At 50.6% G+C, this 25,442-nt stretch overlaps 1 protein-coding gene across 1 annotated transcript in view; it reads left to right on the top strand.

Moving 5' to 3' along the window:
- The window catches only part of CNGB1 (cyclic nucleotide gated channel subunit beta 1), a 28,257-nt gene extending 9,796 nt beyond the window's left edge, over window positions 1-18,461 (top strand). The window contains exons 15-34 of the mRNA XM_032701526.1: window positions 689-812; window positions 1,157-1,264; window positions 2,264-2,501; window positions 3,838-3,970; window positions 6,542-6,613; window positions 7,715-7,872; window positions 8,019-8,198; window positions 8,919-9,127; window positions 9,964-10,014; window positions 10,130-10,216; window positions 10,582-10,646; window positions 11,049-11,171; window positions 11,676-11,817; window positions 12,052-12,211; window positions 12,757-12,854; window positions 12,939-13,022; window positions 13,393-13,511; window positions 14,120-14,266; window positions 14,719-14,914; window positions 16,172-18,461. Of these exons, the coding sequence (XP_032557417.1) occupies window positions 689-812; window positions 1,157-1,264; window positions 2,264-2,501; window positions 3,838-3,970; window positions 6,542-6,613; window positions 7,715-7,872; window positions 8,019-8,198; window positions 8,919-9,127; window positions 9,964-10,014; window positions 10,130-10,216; window positions 10,582-10,646; window positions 11,049-11,171; window positions 11,676-11,817; window positions 12,052-12,211; window positions 12,757-12,854; window positions 12,939-13,022; window positions 13,393-13,511; window positions 14,120-14,266; window positions 14,719-14,914; window positions 16,172-16,378 (2,701 nt within the window). The 3' untranslated portion in view covers window positions 16,379-18,461. The remainder of the gene's footprint in view (window positions 1-688; window positions 813-1,156; window positions 1,265-2,263; window positions 2,502-3,837; window positions 3,971-6,541; window positions 6,614-7,714; window positions 7,873-8,018; window positions 8,199-8,918; window positions 9,128-9,963; window positions 10,015-10,129; window positions 10,217-10,581; window positions 10,647-11,048; window positions 11,172-11,675; window positions 11,818-12,051; window positions 12,212-12,756; window positions 12,855-12,938; window positions 13,023-13,392; window positions 13,512-14,119; window positions 14,267-14,718; window positions 14,915-16,171) is intronic.
- Window positions 18,462-25,442: the final 6,981 nt, after the last annotated feature.

The following is a 25,442-nucleotide window of genomic DNA, read 5'->3' as shown; positions in this document are numbered from 1 at the left end:
ATAAGGATGGAAGGATTTATAATTGTGTTTAAATGGAACATAATTAAAATAAAAAAGGGGGGAATTATTAAAAATACTTTTAAAAATACCTTGGGAAACAACAGGTTTTGAAGACATGGAGGTAAAAGAGAAAGAGCAACCACTGCTTGTGATATACCTCTTCTGACTTTGCACCTGCCAAGGATACAGAAAGACGGTTTCTCGATTTTCATGCATTTAGCTGTCTTGAAATTTTTCTCATTGTCACCTATCCCTGCTTTGCATTTCTTTCCAGGAAAGAGCAAATCAGGAGATAAGTGCACAGAGCAACATTTGAAGTGCTTGTTTTCAGTAATAAGCTATATTAAAGCAATAAATTTGATCTTGTGAGCCCCTTTGTCAGAATGGTGGAGCTGAGGTCTGCACTTGCTGCTGAAAGAAGATGAGAATTATGTGTCCTGGTAGTGCCTTGCACGGGCCAACGTGGGATTTGGATGGTGCTTTTGGGAAAGCCCTGCCTGGAAATTAGGCTCTGGGCTTTTTATTTGGCAAATTTTAATTATATGAGAAATGATTATGCACAGGAGGAGGAACATGCTGCTTGCATCTTTCTGCCTCTGCAATTTTTGCTTGTGCACGTGCAATGCCCTGCTTTGTCTATGTACCTCTCACCTGGTCTCCTATGCAGTATTTTTTCTCTCCCTCCCAGGTCTCTCCTCTCTTCTCTCCCAACTACCAATGGTGTGGATGAATCCTACATTGCCGAGGAGGCTCTCAAGTTTGAGCAGCAGGCAGTAGCTGAGATAAGTAACCTCGAAGGTGCTCTGGTACAGGTAGGCATCACTCCCTACCTGGGCTCAGGTCTGCAATGAGCTCTTGCTGCCCAGTGAGTACCAGGGGCTCAGAGCTTGTCCAGGGAGATGCAGTGCCCTGGGAGGAGCAGGAACTGGGCTGGGCACTGGACATGTTTCCCACCGAGATGTCCCCATCCCTGAAGCTGAGCCAGCAGGTGTGGATGGAGGGGGGCTGTTTCACCCTACAAAGTTGGCACTGAACAAGGAGCTGAGAGTCTGGCAAATAGGGGCGATATGGGGAATCCAGTCAAGCTGCAAAATCTGCTCTTTTACTGACAGAGTAGGTCTTTTTCTCCTTAAAATGGCTTTTTTTCATTTTGAAGGTGGAAGAGAAGACAGCTGAAGCTGCTGAAACCAATGCTGAAGGTATAACATGTAGCAGTATAACACCAAATGGGGATGAATCAAAGCATCCCAAATCAGGCAATGTGGTGCCTGATGGGAGGAGAATCCAGCTTCTCCTTCCCTGCTGTTGGGGAGCAGGCAGCTGAGTTCTCTGCAGCATGGGCCTGCATGGGCAGCAGGGGCTTTTCACTGGGGTAAAGCATCCCGTGGGCACAGCATCCCCTGGGTGCAGCATGGTGGCAACATTGGCATGGGCTGGAGCCAGCTCTGAATGGCTGGTGCTTGTGCAGTGCTGAGTCCTGCTGATTAAGCAACCCCTGACGTGAAATTAGGGTTTCTCCTTCAGCTGGAGAAAGTACAGGGATAAAAAGGATTTTCTCTACCACTTTGATTTGGGGAATAACAGGTGGCATAAAGCACATTTTAATGTAGCCTTTTAGGAAGCAATGGGTTGGCAATGAAAATTAGGTGGTGAACTTCCTGAGTTCACACAGCCTGAGTGAGCAAAGGCAGGTCCTGGCATAACTGCACTGATGTCAGGGAGCTGCACAGGGAATGGTTTGCCCTGAGTCTTGGTGCAGGCTGATGCAGACCATTCAGAGCACCCCCATTTTGCAGCAATGCTAGACAATGCTAGTTCATCAGGAACTACAGTGATAGCACAAGGAGTAATGTGTAAAAATTGAAGGAGGGGAAATTTAGGTTAGATAAAAGGAAGAAATTCTTTATTGTGAGGGTGACGAGATTCTGGAACAGGGAGGTTGTGGATGGCAGTGTTCCAGGCCAGGTTGGATAAGGCTTCGAGCAACCTGGTCTAGTGGGACATGTCCCTGCCCATGGCAGGGGAGGATGGGACTAGATGACCTCCAAGGTCGTTCCAACCCTTAACATTCTGTGATTCTACGAAAAGGGCACAGCAGGACGGCCACCACTGCAGCTCTGTGCTGCCGACACCTGTGAGCAGCGGGGCAGCCCCAGCGCCCGCGGCAGCCCCGCGTTTTTTTAACCGCGACGTAAAACCACTCAACCCCACTCTGTGTTTTGTTGCAGCTTCAGATGCCTTGTACTTTGCTTGAAGCACCTAGGCTCCTAGCAGCATGGCCAGGCGGGCCCGGGACGTCGAGCTAGACCGGCTGGTGCATGACAAGCCGCTCGATGGCGGGGAGCCCTCCCCTGCCAGCCGCGGGGCCCTAGAGCTGCTCCCCAATGTCCCCAGCTACCGAGCCGCCGCCGCCGCCTCCCGCGCCCCCATCCCCGCCGCCAGCAGGCCAAAGGCCGGAGTTGTCAACCCCAGTTTTTGCCATGAGGAGCAATCCCCTCTAGGTATTAGAGATGAGTTGGCTTTTGACGACGGGCTTTGCGTAGAGACGGGCAGGGGGTGACTCCTGGAGTAGTCGCTTTTTTGTTGCTTTCGGAGGGAGAAAAAAAAAAATAAAAATAAAAGCACGCTTCACGTTGCAGCACAGAGGCTGGGGGGAAAAAAAAATCCATGTGTTTTCTGCTTCTGCTTCATCACTATGTGCCTTTTTAGCTAACTCTACAGAGCGTTTGCAAATGCTGTGTGTTATGACCTGCTCTGTCAAAAGCTCTCCCGAAGGACCTGCAGGCAGAGGGTGCAATATCACCACACACACTGTTTTCTCTCTAGCGTTCATGCAACCCGCTCATACTACGAGGACAGGAAGGTGGAGGCTTGCTGTTCATGGCTTTCTGCCTTTTCTGCAGCTTTGCTTTGCTTTGTTTTTCACCAGCAAGCCAAATTCTGCTGCTTTTCCTTACATGCAACAGGATTTTAACTTTGCAACCCGAACAGGCAGATTTCTCGGGGATTTAATCAAGCCACGCTCTGATCCACTAGTTCCACATCAGCATGAAACAGGAGGGGGTGCACAGGGTCTTTCAGATGTACGAAAACCTCCCACAGAAGAAATCCTGCAGGAACTCATTGTATTTTGTTAAATGGCTAAGAAAAGAGATGACACTTCACAGCCAAACCGACTGTGGGGCCTGGCCAAGGCAACTCACAGCACCGTTTCTCCTTTGGACAACTGGCATCTTTCTTTACCCATTATAAACATCCAACCCTTCTGCTTTTAACCCTGCCTGTGGCAGGAAGCAATTATTACCTCTGCAAAAGAGAGAAGCCATAAATATTTATTTAAATAGTGCCTTATTCTGCATGAAAAGCAAGTGCTGTGCAATTTGGAGCTGTCATGATCCATACGTTTATGTTCAGAAGACCCAAGAGAATTTCTAGACCCTGGGAGGCAAGTTTGCACCTGGAAATCCTGTGTCCCTGCATAACACCTGCAGCTGGGAATCCTAATCTCCATTGTTTTCCGAACCATGGGACCCCAACACCCAGATGGAGTAGATGAAATCACTGCAATCTGGGCATGCAGAAGGGAAGCAGGTGGCTGTTCTTAAAGTGTTAAAAACTGGGCAAAAAAAAAAAAAAAAAGAGAGAAAGAAATGCTCCAAACAGTTAGGAGAAAGGAGTGCCAGGCAAGAAGGGAATGGAGGGAGGAGAGTCCTCCCAGCACACTGCAAGGTGTGGAGGCAGCACTGCGGCAGAGATGGGGTTTGGGGAGCCATCCTGGCTGCAGGTGGGGCCCTGCACCCCCCTCACCTGCAATTATTGTCCTTCCCCACGGAGCAGGTAATTACCCCACCGTGGAGATCAAGGATGTGGACAGCCGAGGCGATGCTGCAGAGAACGATGGTCCCCACTTGCCGGTGCCCGCTGCCGGCGCTCCCAACAGGCTGGCGGTGCCCGGCGCAGCATCCCCCAGGTATGGCTCTGCCCAGACGCGGTCCCCGGCCCCGGGGGGCTCACCCCCTGGTGGTGCCAGTACAGGAAAATTTCTGTAACCATATGGAGCAGCCCATTTCCAGCAGGTTTGGACAGTGAGCCAGGGTGATGTGCGTGGGGCGGGAGTCGCCCCTGTGCACGGCAGAGGAGATGGCAAAAGCCTCACCTGCTGTTTTCATTTTTTAATTAAGTGGTTAAATTTTGTTTAAAGCTTTTGGAGGCCAGGGACAGCCATGTCTGTGTGTCCTCCTGGAGATGGGCTCGATGCTCAGGCCATGATTGGATCCCATTTGTCTGTTGTCTCAAGTGTCTGTGCTCCCACATTCGGAGCGTGGGGAGTCTGTGTACTGGATCTGGGCCTTCATCACAAACCCTATAATTTTCTTGTAATTTTGCTGAAAGGGTTTGCAGCATCTCCCCTTGGGTTTGTGCTTTCAGATGGATGGCAGATGCCCTGTTCCTTGAAGTGTTCAAGGCCAGGTTGGATGGGGCTTTGAGCAACCTGGTCTAGTGGAAGGTGTCCCTGCCTGTCACAGGGGGTTGGACTTTTAAGGTCCCTTCCAAAACATTCAGTGATTCTATGCTCGGAGGGATTAAAATTGAGCTTTAAAATTTAGACTGGAGGAAGCTGATGCTTTTTTGTCTGTTGTTGGGGTGGGTTTTTTTGAAGTTCATTCTTGCAGAGGATTAAAATTCAAAACCAAAGTGGTTTTTCCCATGCTGAAAACCAGGTGCTATAGTCAGTTTCACTTAATAGTTTAGATATTTTAATAAACAAGCTCCTGGAGGACCAAATGAAATGGCGAAAATGTCCATAATCCAGTCTGTTGAACAGCTTTTCAAACTGGGAAAGAAGAGCCCCAAGGCTTCATGTACAATCCCTGCAGTGCAAATACTGACAGCACTGAGCATATTTGCAGTTACACATGTGAGCATATAAACCTTTCTGCTATGTCTCCAGGGACTGTCTCAAAACAACACTGGAGGAGGTCCCTTGGTAGAGCTGGAGATTTTTAAAGGCAAGCAACTGCCATTCTCCTACACAAAAAAATAAAATTTAATCGTTCTGAATCAGAAGAAAAATGCTTCTCTCCTGCTGGTTTTTCCAGAGAAGGAGGACATCAGTTCTTCATTGAGCAGTCACCCAGTTATCCCTAAGTCACTTCTATTGGCCACAATCTTGAGTTATTTCCTACGTGGGTCTGTGAAGGATTAGAGTGAACGTGGTTTGGACAGAGTCGTAAAAGACTCACCCTTAATGAGCCACACATTGTGTAACTGGAGCCTCAAAACAGGCTGTTGCAGACAATAAATACCAGGATATTCCAGCTGATCCCATATGGGCAGGGACCCTGTGTGTCCCAGACGTCCAGGCAGGTGCAGGACAGCCGGATGCCGATGGCCTCTGGCTGCAGCATTCCAAGGGCCACAAAACCAGAGCAATGTTTGGGCTGTGATGGGCCCTTCTGTCCCAGCTGGCTGTGCAGTGGATGGTTGTGTGTGGGCCAGGTGCTGCAGAATCCCCCTGACAGAGCAAGAGCCTGTCAGTGTGGGCATCCTGGGCTTGATCAGGGATGAGGATGGGCCAGTGGGGCAGCATGGTACCTGAGGGCACAGAGGCAGGGGAAGGGCAGCTGGAGGCTGGGGAGAGGTGATGGATGCTGTTCTAACAACAATACAGACCCTGGCAGGACTACTTCTCCAAACAGAGGGTTTTGGAAACCTCTCCACTGACATATGAGAGTACCAGTGGGGCTGGTGGTTTTGTTTCAGCCCCCGTGCTGTGCACTTGGGGAATGAAAGTTTATGAGTCTTGTTTACCTGCTCCCCCTCCCAGCAGGACACACCTGAGAGCCAGTGAGGCTGGGAGTGGTGGGCTTGCAGCATTTGGCATTCTTCAAGAGACTTGTGATGGTAGAACAATCTCCTTGCAAGTGTCCTGCTCACTCCTGCTCCACATGCAGCACTGAGCCATTTTGTACCAGGGCCAGTGGGATCAGCAGCTGTGGGGGCAGGAGACCATTTCTTTGTTGCAGCTGAAATGCTGGGCTTGGTGAAGGTTTGCAAACCAGTCCAGACTTTGTCGTGATTGCCATCTCCATATTCAGCTCTCCTCCTACCACTTTGCTTACCCACATGCAAGGAAGTTGTCTCAGAAAACCATCTGTGCCAAGGGGAGCCACCAGCTGTGTTAGGACACATCTTATAGGTATTCCTGGTATTGCACTTTCCTTGCCTGCCTCTCGAAGTGCAGTGATGTGACAGTGCAGCACTGGGGACAAGCACAGAGTAGTGCCTGCCCTCTATGCATCTTGCCAGGTGTCCAAAATGGGTTACAAAGTGGGCTGGGTGGCTGTTTGCCTATGGAGCCAAGGGCTCAGTGGTGCCCAGGAAGAAGCAGGGCTTTAGCAGCAAAGAAACAGGGGAAAATTGACCCTAGCAGGAGAAGGGGAAGGGGAAAACAGATGACCCCTGGGAGGAGGAGGAGGGAGAAGAACTGGCTGAGGATGGGAGACAAGCTGATCCTCGGTCGCTGTGTTTGTGTCTGCAGGAGGAGGCGACTGGTCCCACAGGATGGTCTGGATGAGGGACTGGTGAGCTGGGACGAGGAGCAGAGGGAAAGGTGTGTGGTGGGACCCGGGGGCTCCGGATCACCCAAGCTCCAGGGGTTTAGATCCTGGGACTTGGGTGAAAATAACAAAGATACCACAAGCGCTGGGATACCAAAGGGAGAGGAAGCCATGCCCACACTGGCTCTAGTGCTGCTTAACAAGGAAAGCACCTCCTCTCCAAAAATAATGATCATGATGCTCACTGGAGCAGAAACTGTTCTCTTGTTTTTCCTGTATACATGTAGAAATATTCTCTTTAAGACTAGGTGTAACTGCAGAGAAAATGCACCTTTGATCTACATATGCTATAGCACTGTGGGGACACCTTGTTTTTACTGACTGTGGAGAAATGACCCTTTTCTTCCATGTAGGAAGTGAGCACAAGCTGTGCATCACACACCCCAGGTTCTGGCTTCCCCACAGCCCCAGGGACAGTCTTGGAGGGAGCTGCCCTCCCTGGGAGGCACACTCCACAGGGAGCATGGTTTTGCCTTTTTCCAGTCATCACAACAAACCAGCCAGGGCTACAGCAAACGAGATTGTTTCTGTCCTCCCCCCTGCTGATGCTTCTCAGTCATGCTAAGTGAAGCATCCTGGTCTAAATCCAAACTGGTTCTAATGAAGAGGCTGAAAAGAGAGGATATAGTTTATAAATTCAGGGGCTTGGTGCACATTTTCACCCCGTAGTTCTTCCAAAATCATATTCTCCCAAGCATATGCAATCCAGCCTGGGATCTGGCTTCCCAAGCCTTCTGACAGCATCTCGCATCCCAGGGAACAGATGAGGCTCAGGTTGGTGCTGCTTGATGATCTTTTACTGAAACCACCTTAGCTTGTGTTCTTCTCATTAGACAGTATCTAAATAAATATGGATAAATCCTAATTTAGATGCTGTAAGTTAAAGGATGGGTCATGGCCATGGTTCAAGGCCAGGATGGATGGGGCTTGGAGAAACCTGGTCTACTGGAAGGTGTCCCTGCCCATGGCAGAGGGTTGGAATGAGATGAGCTTTAAGGTCACTTCCAAGCCAAACTATTCCAGGATTCTGTGATTCTGTGAACCTGCCCTGGTGTTTTCCTGCCTGCATGAAATGCCCGTTGGTTTGCCCACAGCCTGCCCGAGCGCATCGGCTCGGCCACGAGCCTGAGCAGTGCCATCATCAACACCCGGCTCCAGGAACTGGTGAAGCTCTTCAAAGAGAGGACCGAGAAGGTGAAAGAGAAGCTGATTGACCCCGATGTCACCTCGGATGACGAGAGCCCTGTGGCATGTGAGTTCCAGCGGGGCTGGGAGTGTTTTGCTGGTGGGTCCCCACGCACGCTGTGTTTTCTGGGAGACGGATTTTTTTTTACAGTTTAAAGACCTTAAAACAAATTGCAGTAACAAGATTTTTTTCTCCACTTTAACCTCTCCCAGCGCCTGCTAAGCCAGTACCTGCAGCAGCACCAGTGCCTCCCCCGGGAGGGGAGGTGGAGGGGGACAAGCCCTCAGGGGATGACCACTACTGTGAGATGTTGTGCTGCACCTTCAAGTACCGGCCCTGGCTGGACCGCCTGAAAAGCTACCAGTTCCCCAGCAGCATCGACCCACTCACCAGTGAGTGATGGAGCACAGCCTCATGCCTGGGCTGGGGGCAAGCTGGTGGGACCAGGGGAGAGGGGATGGGCAGGGGAGAGGTGCAGGGGAGGAGATCTTATAGAGAGGAGACATTATAGAGAGGAGAGGAGAGCTAAGCAAGAAGCAACTTAGCTTTCACTAAAACCTAGAGTTTTAAATTCCGCTGCAAGGCATAGGCTTTCCTAAATACTTCCCAATAGTTTTGCGTGTCAGGAGCACAGCCAGGCAGGGAAGGGACAGCCACCTTCTGCTTTCAGGCTTTTCAGTAGGAAAACGCTGTCCCTATGGTGTGGATACCCCAAATAAAAATAAAAGTCACAAAAGAAATATCAGCTGCCTGGTGGCCACTCCGCAGGAGCCCAACTCTTTCCTTAGTTCCCCACCTCTTTGGAAGCCCCCAGGTTCAGGCCATCAGTTCAGCATGGCTGCAGGGGGAAAAGCAAAACAGGGAAGTCTGTGTTGTGGCAGCAAAGGAAAAGCAAACCTAGTTGAATGAGCAAAGCTGGAAGCTTCCCAACAAAACAAGGTGTGCTCTGTGACTGGTGCTGTTCACTCTGCACCAGAGCCCAGCTCACCTGTGGCTAAATGCTGTCACCAAGAGACCTCCTGCAGAGTTCCAAGCTGTGCTCGGGGCAGGTCAGGGCATGAAAACCCTGGGATGTCTGCCCAGCTGATCGCGGTGCTGTTCCCTGTGTGCAGATCTGATGTACGTGCTGTGGCTGTTCTTCGTTGTCATGGCCTGGAACTGGAACTGCTGGTTGATCCCCGTCCGCTGGGCTTTCCCCTACCAGACCCCAGCAAACATCCACTGCTGGCTGCTGGTGGACTACCTGTGTGACCTCATCTACCTGCTGGACATCCTGGTTTTCCAGACCCGGCTGCAGTTCGTCCAGGGGGGAGACATCATCGTGAGTGGCACACGCTGCATCCACCACTGTGGGAACCAGCTGGGGGGGCCTCCCATCCCCATCCTCAGACCTCTGAGTTGAGCTCTCCAAGCTGTCCCACCACGGCTGTGGACACTCTTGGAGACTGCAAGCATCTCTCCTGACATGTGGTGGATAAGCCAGCTGTCTTTTTGCCTGCCAAACACACCATTTGGCCCCTAAAGGCAATACCAGCCCATCTAGAAAACGCATGGTCTGTGGCAGCCCCGTTCTTGGGAAAGGATACCAGGAGGGTGCTGCTCTGTGGGATTGTTCTGCCCACGGTGTGAGGTGCTCACTGACCAGCCCTGGTGTAGTTGTGCCCTGCTAACCATGGGCATGGGCATAAAAAACTCTTGAGTTTGATTTTCAGGAACAGGCTGGGCAGAATGCATTAGCAATTGCAATCTGAACACACAGATCACGTACCTGAGAAAAGGGAAAGCCCTTGATTTTGTTTCCATATTTAGTTAAGTAAGCTGTGAAAAAATCAAACCTTGAGGGTACAGCCTTCCCATGGCCATGCAGATGCTCAGACAGGTAAGTTTCTCCTGTAAACTCTGGTTTTTGTGAGATTGCCACTGTGATGTGCTTTCTCTGGGATGCAAAACAAGCACAGGATGTCCCAAGACAGGATGGGAAGATGGCATATGGCCAGGTCTTCTGCTTGTCTTGCTCTGCTCCCATTCCTGGAAATGAAGGGAAAATCTTCCCTGTTAGCAAAACCAGGCATGAGCATGTTGGCCATGACTTTGCTTTCTGTAAGCAATGATCAGTCTTCCTCTCTCTTTCTCTCTCCCCTTCCTGTTCCCAACCAGACTGATAAAAAGGCCATGAAAGAGAACTACCTGCGATCACAACGTTTTAAGGTTCGCCATACTTTTATTTATTAATCTGAATCTTTAATCTGCCCCGTGGTTTGCAGCCCCATCCCAGTGCACCTGCGGGTCCCCTCAGAGGCTTCTCTCTTTGTGTGGATTTCAGATGGATGTGCTGTGCCTCCTGCCCCTGGATTTCTTCTACTTCAAAATTGGTGTCAACCCACTCCTGCGCTTCCCTCGCTGCCTGAAGGTGAGTTGGAGTTTACAAAAGCAGGCAGAACAGCACCTACAGTGGATTTGGAGGAGTTCTGTGCTGCTGGGGTGAACTATGGCTTGCTAAACTCGTTAATGATGACAAGAGGATCGTAAAATGTAAGGGAAGTCTTATCCCAAAGGCTTTGCAGTGCTGTTTGTCGAATCTTCGTTTCAATCCTAAGCCATGCTCACATTTGAATAGAAGGGCACTTAGAGATGGACCCAAATCTGTCCATGGCAGTCTGTGCTGCAGGGGGACTGCAAGAGGGAAACAGAGGGGCAGTGGGGCTTTACGGGGAGGTGACTGTCCCAGTGGCGGCTGCAGGAATCTGGAGCATTCTGCTTTCCTTCTCCTCCCAGTACATGGCCTTCTTCGAGTTCAACAACCGCCTGGAAGCCATCCTGACCAAGGCATACATCTACAGGTGAGAGGGGGGTGAGGGAAGAAGGGAGTGTGGAGTTGCTGTTTGCCACTGGGGAGGAAGGTTCACTTTGGTGTGCACCTGTTCCGGGCTCCTCGTTTATTTTCCTGCCATCCCTGGGCTGGCTGACGTGGATGTTGGCTGATGAAGCAGGATATGGGGCTCCCCAAGCCCATGTGGGTAGGATCACCTCTCTCACAGTTTTTTCTGGCTCTTCTAGAGCTGCAGGGCTGCAGGAGGGAGCAGCAGGGTGCATGTTTGGGTGCTCTGTGATTCCTGCAATGGCAGGACCTCTCGGTCATCGTTTTGAGGCTCCTTGTGATGCTGGGGGGGTGGTGGGGACATATTTCTTCCAGAAGACACTATATCATCTCCTTTCCTGCTCTCTCCTGGTTCTTTTTGCAGAGTGATTCGAACAACTGCCTACTTACTGTACAGCTTGCATGTGAACTCCTGCCTCTATTACTGGGCCTCAGCCTATGAAGGACTGGGCTCTACCACCTGGGTCTATGATGGGGAAGGAAACAGGTACAAGCCAGGGCTTGGATCTTACACAGCACAGCCTGCTGGGATGAGCTGAAGTAATAAGGGAGGTGTTGGGGTGCAGCTGGATTCATACAAACCCTAGAAGGAAAGGGTTGGGAGTGCCAGGAGAAGATGTGGAGCGTCCTTTGCTAACAATTTGCTCACAAACCCTTATTCTCCCCTGATGATTTCTGAAAGCGTAAATGTTGCTGAAAACACATTGCTGGTTTATGGCAGTGGAGCTGTAAGGAGCAGCCAGAGCAGCTGAGCCTCCTACATGGAGGTTTCTGGAGGATCCATAGGTCCCCCTGCTCCTGTAGCACCTCCAGAAGCACCTGCAGGTGTGCTGGGGAGTCTGAAGCCCTTCAGTTTTTCCCTTTGTCACCCATAATTACTCTTGGCAGGCTCTGGCTTGCCATAGCCAGAGGATGTGAGCTCAGTGCAGAGGGGTGAAACAGGCCTTCATGCCAGAAGCACCTTCAGAGCTGCCTCCTCTTTTCCTCCCAGCTACATCCGCTGCTACTACTGGGCAGTCAAAACCCTCATCACCATCGGGGGCCTGCCAGACCCCAAGACACTGTTTGAGATTGTCTTCCAGCTGCTGAACTACTTCACAGGCGTCTTTGCTTTCTCTGTCATGATAGGGCAGGTGAGTGGGAGTCGTGGGGGGTTCCCAGCCTCAGGGTGGGGATGGTTGCAGTGTGGTTGATCCGCAGGTTTGTATCTTCAGTTTGTTTTTTCCCATTTGAGGACCTGCTTGGCACTGGTGCAAGACAAAAAGTACTTGCTGGGTGCTGTTAGGGCTCGGTTTACACACTCTAGACTGCTCGAGTGATGGATAAGTGACAGCAACTAAAACTTTTCTTCCACCTCTTCCATTCAGATGAGAGACGTGGTTGGCGCCGCTACTGCAGGGCAAACTTACTACAGGAGCTGCATGGACAGTACCATTAAATACATGAACTTCTACAAAATCCCCAGAACTGTTCAGAACCGGGTGAAAACGTGGTATGAGTACACGTGGCACTCACAAGGCATGCTAGGTGAGACCCAGCCACCCCAAGGGCTGTGTTTTCCTGTGGTTGTTTTGCAGGGCTGAAATGTTACTGTTGAATAGCGCTGCAGTTTTGAGGTGTAGGGTGTCTTATTTTGCTCTTCACTACTGGCTCACAGCACTTTGGTGACCTGGCATCACTCATAGCACACTGAGTCCAGTGTCCCACATGCTGGTCCCTGGGGAGAGGGCAATGACTGGCAATCACTGACCAAAATGTGTCCAGCAGCAAAGATACCAGGCAGGACCAGGACCTCTGTGCCCACCCTCCTGGGCAAGAAAGATGATGGCCTGGGCTCAGTGGTGTGTCTCTGAGAGCCATCAGGGCAGGGATAATGTGAAGGGTGGTTCTCCATCGCCCCTTGGATTTAGACCTGCAGGTTGCTGGGTGGGCAGAGGCTGGAGGAGACCCTTCCGGGAGAGCTGGCTCCTGCCCTCTGCCACCAGAATGTGAGTTGCTTCCCTATTGCCACATCAAGGACATGCTCTCATATCAAGAGCTGGAAACAGCCAGTTTTCTGCTTTGTCTCACAGATGAGTCAGAGCTGCTGGTGCAGCTGCCAGACAAGATGAGGCTGGACATCGCCATCGATGTGAACTACAACATCGTGAGCAAAGTGGCCCTTTTCCAGGTATCCTCTGCAGCACGGGTCCTGCCTGGCAGAGCCTGCCATGCTGACACAGACTTACACCATGTTGGCTCTATTTTGGCTCAGGGTTGTGACAGACAGATGATCTTTGACATGCTGAAGCGGCTCAGATCGGTGGTCTACCTGCCTAATGACTACGTGTGCAAGAAGGTAACGTGATATGTGATGCTTGGGTGCCCTCCCATGCCCGGTGTTACAGCCAGGCAGTGCAGGGCACTAGGGGAAAGCCAGGCCTGGCCCATCACCCTGGTGTTGAGCCACTTCACAAGGAGAGAATTTGGAGCAAAAACGTCCTTGGTTGCAGCCATTAACAGCAGGAGACCAGGGAAGAGCCTGTCAAGCTGCAGGAGACCTTGGGGTGCTTAGATGATGCTCGGGAGTAAACACCATCAAGATAAAGAATTTCGGGAGCTTGGAGAGGGCAGTATGGTCATGGGAGTTTCCAGCAAGATGCTGGTTAGGGCATCCATGAGGCCTCCCTGTTTCTGGTCATCCCCCCCATCACCCCTCTTCCCTGCAGGGCGAAATAGGCCGTGAGATGTACATTATCCAGGCGGGACAAGTGCAGGTGCTGGGGGGACCTGATGGCAAATCCGTGCTGGTGACTCTGAAAGCTGGATCCGTGTTTGGAGAAATAAGGTGAGTGAAGCATTTTCAGGGAAACAGGGAAATACAGCTCGTGGGCTCTGGGAGAGGAAGGTGGGAAGTGGAAGGATCAGCAGCATCCCAGTTATCTCTGTGATTGAGAGCCGTGAACACTGGGCAGCGGCTGAGACACAGATTACAGGGTTTTTTTCTTTGAGCTTTTCTGCTGTTTTTTGTCATCATGTTGTTTTCAGCCTGGGGAGCTGGTGATGTTAAGCAGAGGTACACGGATGGAGGGGTGAGAAAATGAATAAGAAAAGATGTTTCATGAAAACAGCCCCACAACCATTTAATCTGCCCATTTCATGGGCATGCAATGTCCTGTACCAGTCTGTAACACAGGGATGTTGCTGCCTCCCTACAGCCCAGCAACCACTGGACTGGTGTAAAACACAACATTCAACCCTTCAAACCCCCAAATCATTTTTTATATAGTGCAGTATGCAAATTTCCTTCAAAAATTAGATATGGGAGATTCCATCAGGAGTGAAAATTACACTCTGAGTCCTCTGAAAGAGAGAGATGGCGACACATAAAAGGAGACCTGAAGTTGTGCTGAGGCTGTGAACAGCAGCACTGACGTCTTGCCGTGTCTCTCTCAGCTTGCTGGCGGCAGGAGGGGGAAATCGCCGAACAGCAAACGTCATAGCTCACGGCTTCGCGAACCTCTTCATTCTGGAGAAGAAGGACTTGAACGAGATTTTGGTGCACTATCCGGAGTCTCAGAAGCTGCTGCGTAAGAAGGCCAAGTGCGTGCGGTTTTTAAAAATAGCAGAGCCCGGATATCAGAATCTCAGGGGAGGTTTCCCTCTGTGCGAAGCCCCGGGAAAGCTCCTGCTGCAGGTGCTGGGTTCTTCTCTCTCCCAGAGGCGGCTCCCGCTCCGGGCTGGATCCGCTGTGCCTCGGCAGAGGGCACCCGTCCCTCGTCGCTGGGCTGGGGAGGCTGAGGCTGCCCCAGCCCTACTCTGAACCTTCGCCACCAAAAGCGGGTGGAGCTGGGGAACGAACGTGGCCAGAGTGCCTTCGTTTGAAAAAATCTATTAAAGTATTTAGTTTTTAGCATTACTTAGAATTGTTATTCTGTCCTTCCTAAGGCATAACAAATCCCTGCCCTTTTAACGCCTGTTTTTTCCTCGCTATAAAATCCAGCTGATAGAACGCGTTCCCGGGCTGACATCATCTCTCCCTTTCCTTGCTGCAGGAAAATGCTGAAAAGCAACAACAAACCCAAAGATGAGAAGGGAGGCCCTGGAGACGCGCTGATCATTCCCCCAAAAGCTGAGACCCCGAAGCTCTTCAAGGCTGCCCTGGCTGCCACAGGGAGGATGGGGGGCAAAGGGCCGCTGGGGCGGCTCCGCTGGAGGCTGAGGGAGCTGAAGGAGATGCAGGCGGCGCAGGTCAGCGCAGGAAGGATGGAAGTTTAGCTTGGCTTCATTAGATGCCGAGTGTCTGTTTCCCCACCACACATGGGCTTCAGACTCGTTAAGGTACCTTGAAGAAGTGAGCTCAGGTCATCGGGCACTGACACAGCGTGGGCAGATGGGAAGGGGTGACCCAACATCTCCAACAAGGAGAATGCCAGTGTCCCACAGGGGTTTGTTTTGCAACACAGAATGGTAGTACACTGACTTTTTGCCTAGCTCTGCTAAGCCCGAGTGTAATTTCTAGCTGGGCTGTAGCCACAGATGGAATGAATGCCTCTTCCATCCTACAGAGACAGAGCCTCTCATAATTAATCAGTGTGCTGGCGGGACAGAGGGCAGTGCTGGCACCAAGCACCCACAGCCCAGTCAATATATCAAAGCTTTCCTGGCACAGCTGGGGCAGAGGCCCCCACAGCAGGCACTGCTCTCCCACTAGCTCTGCATGAAACCCCCTGCTTTTTTTCTTTCTTTTTTCTTCCAGCTGTCTCAGCTACACTTGAAAACAAAGTTTTGTCCTGTTGTTACTCTCCCCAGCATGGAACCATGCAGACTATCACATCTGGACACACAGAGGGAGGTGGAAGAGTAGCTGATAGGGAGGGGTGGCCTTGAGGCTGGGTAAACAGTCAGGGAGATGCTGGGCATAGCTGCATCTCTGCAGGCCTTCACAGAGGCACAACAGAGGCTTCACAAATGTGGTGTTCAGCACTAATTCATGACCAGTTCATGGCACTTCAGGCTCCATAGGGTAGTGGCAACAAGACCTGTCACTGAAGGGTGCACATTTTGGGAACCAACCCCACTAATGGGTTAGCAGGACCCCACTGCTGGAAAGACATCCCTCACCATAGCACACCCTTAGGACAGGTTTCCAAGGCTCCTCTCTGAAGAAGGACAGGGTAGTCTAGGGCTGCTCCCTCACAACACCACTTCTGCCATGTTTAGTCCAGATCAGCCCCTCCAGATGCTTCAGGAGCAAAGCAAGAGCTAGTGCAGGAGGTGTGAGAAAGCTCTGTTGCACTCCTCTCTATGTGTTTCTCAAGACATGCAGGATATATTCCAGCCGCCCCTCTTGCAGGGGGCAACTCTGGCAACAAACTGACACCCCAATGTATGTGATGGAACCACAGAACAGCTGCCTGTCTTTGCACAGTGCAGACACTCTGTTGGGGGTACTGGGCAAGCTTCTGCTAAGGTTGATTTCACCTTTTTTGTTTGTTTTTATTGTAGGATTCCAGTTTCAGTCCAACCCCGCCAAAGTCACCAGTGCACCAGAGGTCTCCTGTCACCTCCCACAAAGTGCAAACCCACCCGGGAGAAATATCCTCAGAATCTTCTGATCATTTAGTCACCGTTCGTGTGATTCCCACAGCACAAGAAGATGAGGAAATCCTCGCTGCTGAGATTTCAGAGAAAGAAGACAAAGGAGAGAAATGAAACAGCAGCACGTCCTGGGGCAGGCGTAGGAGTCAGGGAAATGCCTGGGGTAGCAGATTTTTGTTGTTAATGATTTCCATGCAGTGGCTGTAGGCTTTGCAATGTGCTGCAGGTAGGATCTGCCTCTCTTTTCTGTCCAGACCCTCATTCCCTGCTGATAAACCCTGTGCCATTTGACCCAGAACCATACAAGCCTTCCATGCTCTGCAGATCAATATTTATTGAGCATCTTTATGAATTTCCCACTAAATCTCAGGCCAGCCCTCTTGCTTTGAAATCCAGCTTTATGGAGGGAGAGCTCTGGAAGAAATTGCTTTTTATGGCTCTGGATGGTTAATGAGTGTTCAGATAAAGCGTGAAGAGTTATTCACCTCTGACAGCTGAGTCACTGCTTGGCCAGAAACAACCAGGGGGAAAAAAATAACAAGGTTTCTCTGTTGGGCTCAAGGTTGACAGCGGCAGTGGAGAGTGATTCATCCGGAAAGGATGCGGACTATGCTCACAAGCTGAGCGTGGAGCAAATCACACTGTCACAAGAATGCCAAGGTCTGTCCCCGAGTGCATAGTCTGCAAGGTACTTGAGGGTCTCTGTGTGGTGCCAAGGCCACCTTGGGTTTGCCACTGGGAAGAGTTCCTGCCAGCAATCCACCCCGGGAAGGTGGTGGGGTCTCCGTCGCTGCAGGGTCTTGTGGAGAGATTTGAGGAGCATCTTTCAGGGATGGAGAAGCACAATCCTGGATGTTCCTGGAGTTCCTTTCTAGCCCTGGGTTTCCGTGGGTGCACCAACCTGCCACTGCTGGGAGAGATAAACAGAGGGCAGGAAGGGAGAAGCGGAGTTGGTTCCCAGCTGGGAGGGGAAAGAGAAGCGCAGTAAGTGCTCTCCTCTCCCTGACAGTGTTTCAGAGTCAGCTCAGAGTCTGTGCCACACAAGCAACTCTGCACAACAGTGCAGGTGCTCCCCTGCAGTCACTGATGGACCTCAGTGACATCCACTTTTCCAGCAGCTGATTTCCAGCCCTTCAGTCACTTGACTGGCTCTTGACCACATTTCCCATACAGAAGCCACGCTGGTATTGCTCATCACTGCAACAGGGCATTTGTGAAGGCACTCTCACAGTGCTGGGACTGGGCACTGGAAGGGAAGGTGAACATCTGATTAGCAGCCAGCACATCCAGTTGATGGCTCAAGGTGTCTGATCTTCTCTCAGCACCACCAGGTCCTCTTCTTCCTCAGGCCCAGCACCAACCAGAGCAGCTGCTGGTGAGCTGAGAGGTGGTGAGAAGCAGTGGGTGGGATGGCACCAAACGAGGCACTGCAGATCCTCCCCAAGGTTTTTGCTCACCACATCCCCACAGCACCGCTGGCTCCATCAAGAGGAGACAGTTTCCATCCTCTGGAGGAAAAGCTGGGGCAGGTTTTGCCGCAGGGAGCAGCCCCATCTCCTCAGCCAAGGGGCTTCTCAGGTGTTCAGCAAATCCTGTGAGCAGTGCTGCAGGTTCCACAGGTCTGGCTGTGAGACAGCCAGGGCTGTTCATGAAGGGTGTCAGCTCTGGCATCACCCCCCCAAGGTGATCCCTCTTCCCATCAGCAGCCTGGGGCTGATCTTCACCTCCTTTGGGATCCTCTTCTTTCGTTGCTTTTCCCCCCTCTCTTGCAAAATAGATGGGTTTCTGTGGCAGAAAAAGCCAGAATAGATGTTAGCATTAATTAACAATGGCTTGCTTTCTTTTAAACAAATTTAACGAGCTCCACTGTACTGCAGGAGGGTCTGAAGCCACCACTGCCCTTCACATTTCAGGGGAGAGGCTGCACTCACCCAAACCCCCCTGAATATTTCTCGTCCTCAGTCATTTGCGAGTGGTTTCCTGCTGGGTGGAAGGTTTCCGTGCAGAGTGCAAAGTATTTTCTTTTCACTCTATAAACATTTATATAATCAAACCAGGAAATGTGCAAAAGTCAAACTGGGGCTCTGGTTTGCTGCTATGGTTTGATACAGTTTAGAAAAAGCATTTAAATAAATAGTGGGGTGTAATGGCTTTCATATTCACTGTATCTACAATAAACACCACGTAGATTACCATTCATTTGCTGTGGATTTATTTCAACCTTCCAGTTGTTTTCCCACTTTTTGCTCACTGATGCACCAACAGAGCCAGAAAGTCCTGAACATGCAGTTCACAGATTTTTCCAATAAATAATTTAGAGGTCACATAGTACTGGCAGAACTATTGTAATTTTTATTTTAATCACCACCAGGAGGGAAAAACTCCTTCTTAAATGGCAAATATTGCTTGAAGATCTTAGTTTTCAACATGCAGCATGAGATGGTGATGGATACACGACTGGTAATTCTGGAAGCACGGGGACATCTGAAATTATCCTTCTCTGTGGTCTGTTTACGGCTTTAGTTCTTTGGAGGGATTACTCTCCAGGTAATAATTAAGGTCAAGGTAGGGCTGGGCTTACAGGCTGGGCTGGGGAGTTGAGCTCAGGTCTATTTGCTGTGCAGGACTATTTAGAGGTGACAGGGAGGCTGAGGAGACTTCAGTGCCTCTTGGTTTGGGGGTTACCATGAGCTGGCTTTCTGCTGAATTTTGTAATTCCACTCGTTTACAAGTTTTGCTGTATTTGCAAAGGGCTTCTTTGCATTTGTTCCAATAAGTATCTTGCAGTGGGCACTTGTCACTCTGTGTTCCCTACAACTGCCCTTGGAACGTCCCTGATGGATTTGGTAATGCTCCATGTACCTGTACTGCATTTCTTATCAGCTTTTGCTCCTTCCACTTGGTGTCCTCAAGTCTTGGGTCTACCTGATATGAGATCCTCTAATAATATGAATGCAGTACTTGAGGGATCTTGCCAGGCAGCTGCTTATTGCCATAGAAACCAGGTTTTCTTGTAGTGATATTTTAGCTGTTGCTGCTTTTTAGTGAAATATGTGGAATAGAGGACTGCTGGAGGAGGAAGCAGAGCTTGCTGTTGGAGCTGTAGGAATGTGATGGGTTTTGCCTCACTATCACAAGCACCATCTTTACTGGAGGCTTTATATATACTGTTTACATATATAAAAGTATTAATATAAATACATACATACTTTTTATATTCATATTCCCTGTGACCTGTGCTGTTATGTCTTTCAGAGAACTGATACTGATTCAATGCTCTGTATGAAGTTAAAGAAGACAAATGTCTCCCTTTAAAAAAATCAGGCATCTGATGGTGGAGGAAGTTGATTTCCCCTGGATAGAAACAGGGCAGGTAGCTTCTCTGTATTTATAGCCAGAGCAATCTTTTAAAAAGATTAAGTGCAATTGCAGGTTAATCACTGATAAGGTTGTAACGAAAGTAAAAGCAAATAAGCAGGTTTGAGGATTAGACTCAGGTCCAGAAAGAAATTTCAGGATAAATGGAAAGCCCAGTTAAACGGTGTTCAATTAGAAAGCCTGAAATAAAATTAAGTACTTTAACCTTGAAGCCTGCAGACCTTAACCAGCAGGACACAGCCCTAGTTCAGAGAACAGTCTGTAACCCACTTTTTCTGCCTATATATACTTTTTTTCCCATGTGTAGCTTCTGCTTTGAGTCACGGTTGCATATAAACCCCTCGAATCCCTTTTATCTTCCTCTAAAATGGAGCTAACAAAACTCTAGTTTTCTCTGTCCTGAGCAAGCAGCTCCTTTTAAGTGCAGAAATGGTCCCACTGGAGTTAACACCCTGAAAAACAGCCAGACCACCATTTGGGAAGGGGTCACACAGAGGTTCACAAGCCCACAGGTGCCCATGCTGGTGTTTATTAACAGCTCAGCTTAGGCTGAGCTCAGGCTTGATGACCTCTTTCCTTTTATCATTCTTTCCTCATTTACCCATTCTTATTTTGGGATGAAACTCACCCACCTTGGTTCATGTCGTAGGGTGAATGTCTTAGGGAGACCTGCACAATATCAGTGAGTTGGGTGTGAGTTCATCTGAAGAAGAGAAGCCTGGAAACCCATATTATTCCATGTAGCTACTCCTGCTTTCAGAAGTCACTTGACACATCAGAAGAGCTGGAAGTCAAACAGGTAAAGTCTCAAAACTTCTTTCTTGGGCAAATTGGAAGGGATTTGAGAAGAAACGGAAACAACTGGAGAAGTGAGATAAATCAGGTTGTGGGGATTGATGTTATGGGGTGGCCAGGGAACACCCCTGCCAGCTCTGGGCTGTCACATCCCTAAAGTGCTCCACACGGTTTTGCAGGTGCTCACTTTGAAAACTTGAGTTTGCCAGGACAGCCACTGCTCCCTTCCCAGCTCTATCTGTCAGAAGAGCTGGGGAGGAGGGCTCTGCATCCACGCAGCAGGACTGCTGCCCCGACCCCCTGCGCGAACATCGGGGCCTTCTGGAGCCTCCCATGTGTCTCCTCGTGGATGGTCGGGATTCACCCCAGGAGGAGCATCACGTGGATGGTCCGAATTGGCCCCAGGGTGGGCATCACATGAGCCGCCCCGTGCCGCTCTGTCTTAGCAGTAACCGAAGGAATGAAGAACAGCCAGACTAGTTACTCATTCTAGATAAGAGGCTCTTTTGTGCTGCAGAAATACCAACATCACGTGAAAATCCCTCCGCTGCCATGGTTACTGGCCACCGTCAGAGCCGCCAGCGAGACGGGACTGGAAGCATTGACAGGGCTTCTGGTCTCCCCTTCACAGGGGGGGAACTCCAGCCATAAAACCCGCACTCTGCCCCAAAAAGGAGGGGAGACGGCTGCAGGGACTTCCGAGCCCTGCCCACACCCGGCATCGCGATGCTGAGAGCTTGTTGTGTACAGGCTCTGCCCTGCCACTGGGCATTTGGCTCTGGGTTTTATGAATTCCTCACTAATAACCTGAGATATTGTTTAAAAAGTGAGAAAACTGTGCTGCTTCCTGGGTGGGCTCTGCCCCGTTTCCTGGTTTTCTGGCATTTAGGAACAGCTTGACCTCTTGGCACTCTCGCTTTTTGCACTAATGCTTTTCTCATTGAAGTGCTTTCCTGAACACTAATTAGGGCGGTTTTCCTTTTGTAAATTAGCCTGATACGATCTGTGTGTCTTGGCAGACACCCTCGGAGCAGGAACCCAGGGCTTTGCGTTTGATCGCTGTTTATTTTGCAAATCTCCCCAGTTTCACTGCTCTTAACTGCCTTCTAGAAAGTGCTGGCAGGTGGAGATTAATGGGAGGGAAATGGGGCTTTCCCGCTGGCCTGCCTTGAGAAACAGGAGAGTTTTTGGTGCTACAGGGGCCCTCCAGCCTCTGCGGGTTGATGAGGTGGTGTGGGCACGTGAGCTCCTTCCCATCCCACCCCGGCATCCTCACCTGCTCTGCGGTGGAGGAGCAGGTCTGCAAGGCAAAGGCACTGCCTGAACCAGCCTTTTGACAGGTGATAGAATAAAATATCCGATTAACACAGAATGATAACTCATTCTCTGCAGTTAAAGCACTTCTTTTGACTATAGCAAATGCTCAGACCTGAGCAACCCATCTAAGTCTGGATGCCTGCAGAGGGAGGGAAGTCCACCTGTCTGCCACTGCCCCTAAATCGGTGGTGTCAGCAATTTGCTGGGGACCAATGGTGCTCAGGAGGGGATGGACGTTAATCAGCTCTCATTTTCTTAATGCACTGGCAGATGGGAGTGGAGGGGACGGTGCTTTCTCTGTCTCTGGTCACGGATGGGACAGAACCACAAGTGGTTTATATGGGCTGAGAAATTCGGCAGTGAAGGACACACTGGGCACAGGAAGCCACCCTCTGCCTTCACTCGCTGGGAAGGCTGGCAGTGAGTGGAGCATCCCTGGGGGGTCCTGCTACCCTGTCTCTGCATCAGCACTGGGCCCCTCCTGGTACCAGGCACCATCACGGACCATCTTTACAGCAGCATTTACTGGCCGTCAATAAGGGAAGAGGAGAACTGCAGGGGCTTCACTCAGAGACCTCTGAGGCTGGGACAGAGTCACAAAGCCCTTGAAAAAGAGGCAACGATTTTCCAGTGCTGGCGTGGCACCACGTGTGGAAAAGTGTGTTGAAGCATCCCACCCCAGGGAGCTGCTGCTGCCAGCACAGCCACACCATCCCGGCCGGCTCCCAGCGTCCTAGGGAGGCTTGAGGGGAGGTTTCCACAGACCCTCTCTGGAGCTCAGCATCCCTTCCCGGGCTGTGCTGAGCCATGCACACACTGTGGGCGCTGGCAGGACTGTCAATGCAGGGCTGGAGCAAGGGGAGCAGCAAGAGGAGAGGGATGCAGGCTGTGGAGAGCATCCCTGCCCGCGGCGAGGGCAGTGAGCGGCACAGCCTTGAGGGGTGTTTCTGCCGACCCGGGGGCACAGCGTGGAGACTGGCCTGTGGAGGAGGATGCTTCCAAAAAATGCACCCAGGACCAGGGGTGGCCTGGATGGGCCCACAGGTGAGAGCTGTGGCGGGGGCTGGGGGTGAGCAGGGCATGGTCTGTTTCAAAAGCAAAGGCTGGGGATGAAAACCAGCAAAATGCCTCTACATTGGAGTCGTGTTCACAAAACATACCTGGATGTTTGTACACAGGCTCTGTATTTATTTTGCTGTTGCTTCCCAAGGGGTTAATTCAGGAGCACTTTTTGTCTGGTGGGCTGAAGGTGAAGATAGCTGAACAGAGATGTCTGAGCTCTAGAGAGCCCCGGTCCCACCTCACCTGGGGTACTGAGCACGCTGGCCATGCCTCCGTCCCATCTTGCCTGGGATGCTGAGCACCCCAGCCATGCCTTGGTCCCACCTTGTGTACCATTTCCTTCTCCACCTCATCCTTATTGTTTCACCTGACACCTCTCTTGGATCTGCAAATAGATGTGAAAGCCCGTGAAGGTTTACACGAAATTCCAGCAAGCTGGCAGTTATTCCTTGTCAGTCTGCATAAACTCTTATGACTATTCCTCCTGCCTGTGCTGCCAGCTTTTCCTTAATGTCTCCTTGTTTTTCCAGTTGTGAGTGATCGCTGAAGGGATCTCCTGGCAGAGAGGACTCAGGTTCACCCTTCACATCCCTTTCACCTCTAAGGCACATGCATGAAAATATGGGTGTGGGTCTGCTCCTCTTCATAAAGAGAAATTAAATCTGCTCACGCGGCGCCGGGTGCAGGCAGCAGAGCTGAAGCGTGTGGCTGTTTAATATTCATTGGGTGTAGATGGAAAACTTTTCAGTTTTAAAATAGCCTTGCTCAGAGCTGTGCTGCTCTGTTTTCCCTAAGCCTTAGCAGGAGGCTGGAATTCAGCATTTCTCCAGAACTTCCCCTGGCTCAGCCAGGAAGCTGAAGACCCTTTGTTTGGGTGCAAAACCTGCTTTGAGGACAGATCCTGCCATCCTATTTGTGGTTTGTAAGTCTGTAGTCTGCTGCAACAGAACCTTTGAAGCACCAACACAGGAACAAGAAATTTTGTGCTTTTTTTTGAAATAGGATGAGTTTCTGTGGTAGCTGTGCATCTATTTTTGTGTTAATGGGAAAAAACCCAGGTTTTCCTGTAAAATTTTGGCAGGCAGATTCATGGATCTCTTTGCTGAATCTTAATAGAGTGCAGTTTTCTTCACCTTCACAATTGCACCTTAGAAGAAAAAAAAAAAGATAATTTGGTCCCAGTTAGGTCCATAACAATTAAATAAGCACCAGTAAGTTAAACCAGAAAGACCTCAGGCTTTCTCCTTGGTGAGTGGGAAGCTGTGAAAGGATGGGTTGGGCTGGAATGCTCTGGCTCAGTGTAGATAATAGCGGGGAAGAGATCACCCAGCAGTGCACAGAGGTGGTGGGAGCATCCCCTCGGTGCCGGGGAAATGGGGCTTGGATGTAAATGGGGACCTGAGCACGGCTGAGCCGGTGCATCCCTGGGCTGTGGGCAAAGATCTCTGCTGAAATCCACCGCTGCTGTGGGGCTCTGAGCCGTGCAGTGCAAGCACAGAGACATCAATTATATATCACCCGTGTCAGTAATCCATGGGAAGATAATGTTTCCAGCCCGCTGGAGGACTCCTGGTGCCAAAAGCTGCAGAGCAGTGGCGGTGCAGCATCCCGTACACGCCAGCACTGAGACACAGCAGGACAAGTGGAGCGGCTGGACTGTGCCTGCTGAGCATTCCTAGGGCACCTTAAAATCCAGAGGCAGCACAGAGTGAGCTGAGGACCTGGTGTGCCAGGAAGGAGTCGCAGTAGGACTTTGCAGACAGGTTGATATGGAGCAGTCAAAGCCAGTTAGAGGGAAAGCTATTTAATTCCACCGGTGAATATCCCGCCTCGTTTGCATATTCATGTCTTTGTCGGGTGCAGCTCTTGCGTTGCAGTCAGGATGCAGCTGAGCCCTTTGCATGCTCTACCCACCATCACAGTATTTTCCTTCACGTGGCTGCATTTGCTTTATGACCAGAGGAATATTTCCCTCTTCCCTGTAGAAGCTCTTACTGATTTACTTCTGCCCATGCCTGAACCAGCTGGATGTAGTTAGCCCAGCATTCCTCCAGCCCCTGCCCCAGCATGGCAGAGCCACTTCAGCCCTGAAACTCTGTTCCCTAAATTATTCAGAATTACTGCTTTTGCTTCGTTTCTTCTCCAAAGTCAAGCACACTTCAGAGGGCACTAAAAATAAATGGTTTTGCTGAGCACTAAATCTGTTTCTTAAAGGAGAGGGCTCCCATCCCTTCTACCTGTGCAGAGGAAAGCCTAAGCCTGTCTTTGCACACCCTGACACTGGTGAACTAGTAAAATTCTGAAAAGATCCCAATTGCCTGCCTGCAGCTTCTATCTTCAGACATTTCTTTATCTAAAAAGAATTGCGTAAAGCACCTGAGATCCCACGGGGAGGGTCCAAAGGACACCCTGTAACCACTGGCTGGGGCACCACTGGTGGGCTCCTGCCAGACCAGGAGCTCCAGGATCTCCTCGGGATACAGCCATCTTTCCAGTAGAGCCCAAATTTTTATTTGCTGGATAAAATGGCCTGGATGGCATTTACTTGGTATCCAACTGCCCCCTTGCTGGGTCTGCTCCAACCAGCATGGGCATCCCCCAGCCAGCGGAGAGGATTTAGCCTCGG

This window comes from Chiroxiphia lanceolata, chromosome 13 (genome assembly GCF_009829145.1).
Source record: "Chiroxiphia lanceolata isolate bChiLan1 chromosome 13, bChiLan1.pri, whole genome shotgun sequence".
Taxonomy (NCBI): domain Eukaryota; kingdom Metazoa; phylum Chordata; class Aves; order Passeriformes; family Pipridae; genus Chiroxiphia; species Chiroxiphia lanceolata.
Note: the sequence above shows the minus strand (reverse complement) of the source record. Positions and strands in the feature narration are given on the sequence as shown.